The 8,716-nt window shown below is 41.1% G+C and overlaps 1 protein-coding gene across 1 annotated transcript; it reads right to left on the bottom strand.

Annotated features, from left to right (window-relative positions):
- Window positions 1-267: 267 nt before the first annotated feature.
- On the bottom strand, window positions 268-8,503 carry chmp6b (charged multivesicular body protein 6b). The gene is made up of 8 exons (XM_040014494.1): window positions 8,231-8,503; window positions 7,652-7,761; window positions 5,258-5,345; window positions 5,091-5,177; window positions 4,940-5,005; window positions 4,668-4,748; window positions 4,472-4,544; window positions 268-2,208 (listed from the first exon to the last, which is right to left on the bottom strand). The coding sequence occupies exons 1-8, from the start codon at window positions 8,291-8,293 to the stop codon at window positions 2,159-2,161; spliced, it is 618 nt and encodes a 205-aa protein (XP_039870428.1). The 5' UTR covers window positions 8,294-8,503; the 3' UTR covers window positions 268-2,158.
- Between the last annotated feature and the right edge of the window lie 213 nt (window positions 8,504-8,716).

Here is an 8,716-nt window from a genome sequence, read left to right as displayed (position 1 = left end):
ACAGTCATCTCAAGGTCCTTATGTAAGGACCCTACAAAATTAGAGACAGAAGCTCAGTGATGAAAGAATCCCTTATAAGAAGCATTTGGAGATAGTGGAGAGAAGGACTCCCATTTATTCCAACACGTAGAGACCACCTGCCTTGGTCAGTTGTGAAGTGAGGAGAGAGAAAACTGGAGACCAGCAGCTTCAAAACTGAGTCATCTGCTGCCACCTTGTGTTCACTCACTGAATAACAATCTGAACAGTGATTTACAGGCAGTGAGATAACGAACGGCAATAAAAAAAACACTTTTATTGTAAAAAGAATATATAGAGGTACAATATCTGAGGCCATTTTAAGACAAGTAGTTTGCAGCAGGACTGGCGAATCGCAGACTGTCAGTATTAGTCATCAGTGTTTCTGTCTGTGAGATTAACTGATTTACAGATTAGTTAGCTGGATCTTCAAAGATGCACAAGCTTTAAGCCTTCTGGATCTAGGCCACCCTTCTTGCACCACTTTAACATGAATATGTAAGAAAATCTAAAGCATCATACGCAAACACTGAAATAATTAGTTTTGATCATACTTGATGGGTAAAGCCCCAGGTTCTGTCAAGTTATTACCTTGAAGAGATTACCAGCTGTTGTCTGGGCGTCAGAGGTAAGCCCACAGACGATGTGATTAGCCCTTTCTCCAATGACACTGAACTAATCCACAAGGGGAGCAAGGAATTAGATTAGTTAAGCTGCTTGAAAAGGGGTCAGACTGAGAGAATATTCTGTGAAACTGATGTAAATAGTTTTTTTTGTTTTGTTTTTTGGGGGGTACTTTAGGGTGGGTTGAGTAACTCAGAAAGCAAAGCCAGATGAAGAGAAGGCCTTTACGGTAAGAGAAAGACACCAAAGACTTTACAGAGAAAATGTTATGTTTCTGTTACACCTGCTTTAAAGGATCAGTTCACTCAAATCACAAGAAAAACAACGTACCCCTCCATCCTGTTGCTAAATGCAAATGTTTTATAAGCAAAGATTTTTAAAAACTAGCAGAAATTAGATCTAATCATCCCTTTTTGCAATCACAAATAAGTTAATACATGGAAGAAAAATGTCTATGTGAACTTGTCAGAGACCAATGATGGTTCCCAGGCTTGTTTCTCTGTTATTACATTCACCGATCACCGATCCATCATCTATGTAACTATGTTTGTGGAGATGCTTGTTTTGCGCTCCTCAAGTTTTTGTTTCACCAGATGTGTGCGTTTGTTGCAGGGAGGCTGAGTGGGAGATTTTACACAGATAAAAACAGGCTGAGTGCATTAGTAGAACGACATATATCAAAGAAAGTAAAGAGCCAGGCAAATGTTAGGGTGAACAATTTATCGCCATATGTGAAGGAGGCTCTGTTCATGGTGAAAGTTGGAAATTAACTCCTCCATCATTTTGTTCTATGTGTTTAGGTCACAAAGTCTGCAATAAGGGTAGATAGGGCTAACTCCATTTACTCCAACTTGCTGTACAGGTATCGGTTACTGGTGAGCACACAGAGGGCAAACAAGACGACAGGAAGGTGGATCAGATCGCCAGAGCACAGCACCATCATAACGTCTCCTCTGCATTTTTACCCCTCCCTCACAGGACAAACGACAGAACAGATATATGTATTCTACAGCAGGAAAAAAGCTATTTAATCTCAGCTGGACTTACTGCAGCTGTAAAGCAAAAAAACTAAAAACTAAAAAAGAAAATCACCACAATCTGAGAAAGCATGGCAGCACAGAGCTGGATGCACTGAGGTAAATGTGTGTTTCTGTAATTTGGGTGAACTGGCTCTTTAAAAACATTACCCATCAGGTGAAGACATTTTGAGGGAGGAATTAAAATGACATATACACATGGCTTTAGGTCACTGTATGTCAAATGACTGATGGTAAACACAGAGAACTAATCAAACAAAGGTTAGGCACGATAATCTGATCTCACAGGTCTTCATGGTTCAATCAGCATTTGTGACTGTGGTGAACCGGTCCTGACTCGCTTCACGTGTGAACCTGCAGCCCATGAGGAGAAACAGCCGCTGGATGGGGTGGAGGAGGCCCGGTTATCTGAGACTGGCTGCTGTCTTTGGGTCTTTGAGCAACCAGCTGCTGTCGGCTGAAGATCCTCAGTCGTGCTCCTACAAAGCGAGCGCCTCTCGCTGCGGTTTCTTCTTGGGACGCTCCCGCTCTGAAACAAAGAGATTGACAGAGAAAGAAGCAGGATGAGGGGCCGTAGAGTCGTGACATGCTAAATCTTTATAGGTAATGTTACAGTATTTTAGTATGCTTCAGTGCTTGCTATTGTTTGCATACCATGTACACCAGTTATCTTCCTGAAGTTTTTCAAGTTTGGTTAACCAATGTATTATTTTATGCTCCAAGCTTTTTCCTCTGCTCAGACTAGTTTACTTTATTGAACTTTACTTACCAAAATTGTTTTATTCTGAATTGTTTTATTTGATCTCACTGCAGTGAACTCATTTTTATGCAAAAATAAAACCCAAGTTCATTTTTCTTGAAGCCTGACATGACAGCAGACACAACATCACCTTCATCTTGTCCAATAACATAAAACACACAACCTGGACCTGCTGTGAGATCACAGATCAAGTGCAGAAAGCTCACAGATCCAACAATGCAGAAACAAAACTGAGGTTTCAGCCACAGGGGCCCAGAGACGGGTCAGCGAACATATGGCAACAAGTGGTTGCTAAGGAAAAATTAGTATTTTTTGAATGGTTGACGAGGATTTGCTGGACATTTGCCGTCGGTAGAGTGAAACTGGATGCAAAGAAGCACACGGTGCTGCCCCCAAAAACCCTTATGGCCTCTTGTCAACCATTTAAAGAATTACAAACTTCTCTGTAGCGACCAGATGTTGGGTGTCACTGCCCAGGCCTAATACAGATTATACATGTACATGTATAAAGTATCTACTGAGTACTAATCATGCTACAGTGACCATAGAGTATGTAATCTTGAAGAAACTCTGCCTATGAACTACCAAGGCTACCAAGACTCTTCACATATATACTCGGATTGATTAAAACATTTACTTCAAATAAAGAGTACTTTTACCTTTTATGTGTATAGAAAGTGCATGCATGTAGGTCATTTTTAGTAAATCCAATGTAGCATTTTCACGCTTATATGCATGTTACACACACATTTTAACGGTCCCCAGAGTGATTAAGCTTCAACAATTGACAGCCTTTTACTTCCCATCAGGTGTGCCTCTACCATTCCTCACCTTTAACTGAGAGTCAAAGATCACAAAGATGGCAAAGAGACGGGAATCTTTCCAGACGTTTTGATTCAGCAGCGAAAGAACAATGATCGACACAAAAATCTGCAAGTAGTGGCTGCAAACAGCTGCAGGGCAGGTTTTTGCCATTTATTTGAATAAAAACGTGATGTTAATAGGTGTAATAACCTCGCTTTCTGAGGACCTCTCTCTTCTGAGCTTTGCATTTAAGCATCTAATAAAGCGCCAACGTGACAAGAAGACACCTCATTAAAGACCTTTTTAAAGACGTGAGACAGCAGCGAGATTCAAGCTTCATCACACTGCATGTTTTAGTTTTAAACAGCGTGATAAGGTCACCGGGGCCCACGGTGACTCAGCACAGCCTTTTAATAAAAGCATTCTATTTATTGACTCCTCTAAAATTACTTTCTGGTGGTGAAGTGTTTACAGTCGTGGAAAGAAGATATTACTGAGGTTTCAGCACAGCCTCTGCGATATGAAACACGATGGGAGGATGGCTGTTGGATTTTTTCTATGAAGTGTCATGCACATATTCTAAAAGTCATTAGTAATAATAATAATAATAACATATTAATAATAATAATAACATTTATTAACAGGTGCCTTTAAAGGTCACCTTACATTAGTACAACAAAATAAAACGTATGGAGAGGATCAGATAAATATGGAGGAGCGAGGTTATAAAGTAAGAAGTGGGATCTTCAAATTTACACGGAGGTGAATGGGAACCCAATGGAGCTGTTTAAGAACAGCTGTTACATGTTCAGTGGATCTAATTCTGGATATAATACGAGCAGCTATATTTTGAACTAACTGCAGTTTGTGGAGAGATTTCTGAGATAGACCACAGAGAAGAGAATTACAGTAATCTAAACGAAATATGACAAGTGCATTGACAAGTATGACGGTACTGTTTGGAGTGAGCGAAGGATGAAGGCGGTTAATATGAAGATTAAAAAAAAAAGAAGAAGACTGAGTGATATTATTAATATGTACTGTGAAGGAAAGAGTGCTGTCAAGGATAAAACCAAGACTCTTAACCTGAGGAGAAGGTGTGACAACAGAGTTATCAATGGATAATGAAAGACTTCTGGTTGGAACTTTAGTCAGTCTTGCTTTTGCTTTTTGAACAGGACTGTGCAGCAGTGTGAACCTGGGATAGGAAAAACATGAGACAACAAACCTGGTTGCTCCTCCGCGGCCTCTGGAACTTCTGGCAGTTTGTCTGAAGGGACCTCAGGAAGCTCGACATCTCCCTGAGAGAAAGTTCAAAATCCGACAGGTCAGAACTCAGAATCAAAATGAAGAGCAGGGTGCTGCTTGCTAAAAGTGCGACCTAATCTTTTCTTTTTCTTTCTTTTAAAGCTGATTAAACTAACCTGAGTTATTTCCTCCAGTTCAGCCAGCACAGCATCTTCATCCTCCTGAGATAAGGAGCCGGCCAGCATGTCGTCAATTTGCTGCAGAGAGACGACAAGTTTTTAAAAAGTGAAATGACTGTGGATACGAACCAATTTTACATCTGTGAAATTTAATCTACAGAGATTTGAGAAATCCTTTTAAATTTTCACTCTCTCCACATCTACTTGCAGAATGAAGTAAAAGAGGCTAAAATAATAAATGAACCTGATTACCAGCTGAAAGGACCTACCCTTTGGTACTCAATGGCATCTTGAGTTTCATCCATAATCCGTTCAACTTCTTCAATAGACATCACCTGCAGCGAAAAAGAGTTGATAACAGCTCATGAATAACAGGTGATGAATTTTAAAAGCATCTGCAGGCCACATGTCATCACCTACCTCATGCATTTTCTTCAGGCATTCATTTCCAACTTTCAATCCATCGATGACTTTCCTTTCGATCTGGGCGAATTCCAGGTCTTGAACCTGAAACGAGGAGCACAGGGAGGAGCTGTGAGCGCCACCTAAACGCTGCTGAGTGTCAGTGCAGTTCGCCGATCGCTCACCATGCGCTCCAGGTTGCTTATCTGGTTCTCTGTCTTGTCCAAGAGTTGATCTTGATAGCGTTTCTTCTTCAGTAAGAGAAGAGCTTTCCTGTTCAAATAAACACGTTAAAGCTTGTAGTAAGGAGGGAGAAATGTAAGAGATGTACAGTGGGGCAAAAAAGTATTTAGTCAGCCACCGATTGTGCAAGTTCCCCCACTTAAAATGATGACAGAGGTCAGTAATTTGCACCAGAGGTACACTTCAACTGTGAGAGACAGAATGTGAAAAAAAAAAAATCCATGAATCCACATGGTAGGATTTGTAAAGAATTTATTCATAAATCAGGGTGGAAAATAAGTATTTGGTCAATAACAAAAATACAACTCAATACTTTGTAACATAACCTTTGTTGGCAATAACAGAGGTCAAACGTTTACTATAGGTCTTTACCAGGTTTGCACACACAGTAGCTGGTATTTTGGCCCATTCCTCCATGCAGATCTTCTCGAGAGCAGTGATGTTTTGGGGCTGTCGCCGAGCAACACGGACTTTCAACTCCCGCCACAGATTTTCTATGGGGTTGAGGTCTGGAGACTGGCTAGGCCACTCCAGGACTTTCAAATGCTTCTTACGGAGCCACTCCTTTGTTGCCCGGGCGGTGTGTTTTGGATCATTGTCATGTTGGAAGACCCAGCCTCGTTTCATCTTCAAAGTTCTCACTGATGGAAGGAGGTTTTGGCTCAAAACTCACGATACATGGCCCCATTCATTCTGTCCTTAACACGGATCAGTCGTCCTGTCCCCTTGGCAGAAAAACAGCCCCATAGCATGATGTTTCCACCCCCATGCTTCACAGTAGGTATGGTGTTCTTGGGATGCAACTCAGTATTCTTCTTCCTCCAAACACAACGAGTTGAGTTTATACCAAAAAGTTCTACTTTGGTTTCATCTGACCACATGACATTCTCCCAATCCTCTGCTGTATCATCCATGTGCTCTCTGGCAAACTTCAGACAGGCCTGGACATGCACTGGCTTCAGCAGCGGAACACGTCTGGCACTGCGGGATTTGATTCCCTGCCGTTGTAGTGTGTTACTGATGGTGACCTTTGTTACTTTGGTCCCAGCTCTCTGCAGGTCATTCACCAGGTCCCCCCGTGTGGTTCTGGGATCTTTGCTCACCGTTCTCATGATCATTTTGACCCCACGGGATGAGATCTTGCGTGGAGCCCCAGATCGAGGGAGATTATCAGTGGTCTTGTATGTCTTCCATTTTCTGATGATTGCTCCCACAGTTGATTTTTTCACACCAAGCTGCTTGCCTATTGTAGATTCACTCTTCCCAGTCTGGTGCAGGTCTACAATACTTTTCCTGGTGTCCTTCGAAAGCTCTTTGGTCTTGGCCATGGCGGAGTTTGGAGTCTGACTGTTTGAGGCTGTGGACAGGTGTCTTTTATACAGATGATGAGTTCAAACAGGTGCCATTCATACAGGTAACGAGTGGGGGACAGAAAAGCTTCTTACAGAAGACGTTACAGGTCTGTGAGAGCCAGAGATTTTCCATGTTTGAGGTGACCAAATACTTATTTTCCACCCTAATTTACGAATAAATTCTTTACAAATCCTACCATGTGGATTCATGGATTTTTTTTTTTCACATTCTGTCTCTCACAGTTGAAGTGTACCTCTGGTGCAAATTACTGACCTCTGTCATCATTTTAAGTGGGGGGAACTTGCACAATCGGTGGCTGACTAAATACTTTTTTGCCCCACTGTAAGAGATGATTGACAATCAAAAAAAAGCGCTGCACAAAATGTCTCGTCTTCCCAAATTCTTTTTGCAACAGTAAAAAAAACCTCACTTCTTTCCCATCTCCCATCCCATTTGCTTTCTTGCCACTATTAACTGGCTTTGGATTTACGTTTAGCACACTGTACATGTGCTCACAGTCAGCTGCAGTAGATAACCCAGAGAAAACAAAAGGAAGGTTGATAAAGAAGTTTGGAGAGAAGGTGATTTTCATCCAGTTCAGCCCTCTGTTAAACTGAATTTGGTGACAGTGAAAGGAAATATTTTGGATTCTTCACAGCTGCTCAAACAAGCAAAACAACTGAAGACGTCAGCTTGATTTGTGTTTTTCGCTATTTATTATTTTTTAAGGATTCTGCCTGAAATAAGCTTTAGAACAACATTTCAGAACTGCAGATTTCAAAACTTTATTTTTCTTAATTTTAATTTTATATTAATGAACTCTGGGAAGTCAGCTGCAAGAACAGTTGCAGGGAAGCTGCCCTTTCTGTCCTGAGTATTACGCTCCCTATTGAGCAGTATTTATATATTTCGTGCTGAGAACATATATGCCTTTACTCTCCTTTCAATCATTACTATGGTTTCATTGATTATACTGTACTCACTCTTTTTTGCCATCCTTCAGCAGCTGTTTGGCCAGAAGCCTCTCCTTCTCCAGCTGCACATTGATCTTCTTTTGATACTGCCTGAGCTTATCTCTTTGCTGTTTGAGTTGCTGAAATGAGGAAATAGAGACATGAACAAACCAAACACCTGCACTGCACTCAGATACGCTTCAAACTAATTCAGCCATACCAACTTCTTGTTGATCCAGGTTTAGAAATAGTAGCAGTCTGCACAAACTACAGCAGCTATAATCTGATTATTACTGGCTGCGCTTACGTTAAGGTCCTCCGGTAATACCGGCATAGAAAAATAAGTACACTACAGTGTTAGAATTTGAATGACTTACAGTGTTTGCTTAAAGGACGCTTTAAAGAACGAATCGAAGAGGATTAAGCGGTTAAGTACATTAAGACAGAAGAGTAGACCCTGAATAATAATAACATTTAGATGTTTTGCTTTATAAAATATTGCTGAGGGCTACTCGATAACCGAAGTTGTTAAATTAGCACACAAGAGCTCGCTCTGTTTTACAGCACAGAATTCCAGGCTAACACTTGAGCTAGCTGTGTGACACTTACCAAAATCGCTTTGTCTTGTTCTGTCACTCGGGTTTGTTTCTTTTTTCCAAAAAGATTTCCCATCCTGGCACAGCATGCCAGCTAAAAGTCTCAACCAAAAAGCAAAAAAAGGAGGGCAAACTACTTAAATGTAAAGCTAAATTCAAGAGACAGACTTGTGAAGATTCTCCTCCATTATTTGTGTAGTCATCTGTGTCCACACCCACACCAGGAAGGACGGTGTCCCGGCAGGGACAGACACTTCTGATATGACATTTGGTTAAAGCTCCCATTTAGAGCAAACTTATGACAGACCTGCCGTTATTTAACATGAAAATACTTTAAAATCACAGCTGTTTCGAGGGTAGAGCCGAGTAATCGTAAACACAGTTTAAAATAAAGAGATCCACCAGTTTCCACTGCCCTCCAGTGGTCAGACACAGAAACTACAGTGTGAACGTAAAAAACTTCCTGTGTGGACTTTCAAAGTAGAGTGACAATACAAAC

Source organism: Simochromis diagramma, unplaced genomic scaffold (assembly GCF_900408965.1).
Source record: "Simochromis diagramma unplaced genomic scaffold, fSimDia1.1 OVJJ01000669.1, whole genome shotgun sequence".
Classification (NCBI taxonomy): Eukaryota; Metazoa; Chordata; class Actinopteri; order Cichliformes; family Cichlidae; genus Simochromis; species Simochromis diagramma.
Note: the sequence above shows the minus strand (reverse complement) of the source record. Positions and strands in the feature narration are given on the sequence as shown.

Excerpts from the sequence above, each read along its gene's own strand:
- chmp6b (XM_040014494.1), bottom strand. The coding sequence starts at position 8,293 with ATGGGAAATCTTTTTGGAAAAAAGAAACAAACCCGAGTGACAGAACAA. Across the intron at positions 5,178-5,257 it reads TAAGCAACCTGGAGCGCATG|GTTCAAGACCTGGAATTCGC; the intron begins GTGAGCGATCGG and ends TCCTCGTTTCAG. Across the intron at positions 4,545-4,667 it reads AACTGGAGGAAATAACTCAG|GGAGATGTCGAGCTTCCTGA; the intron begins GTTAGTTTAATC and ends ACTTTCTCTCAG.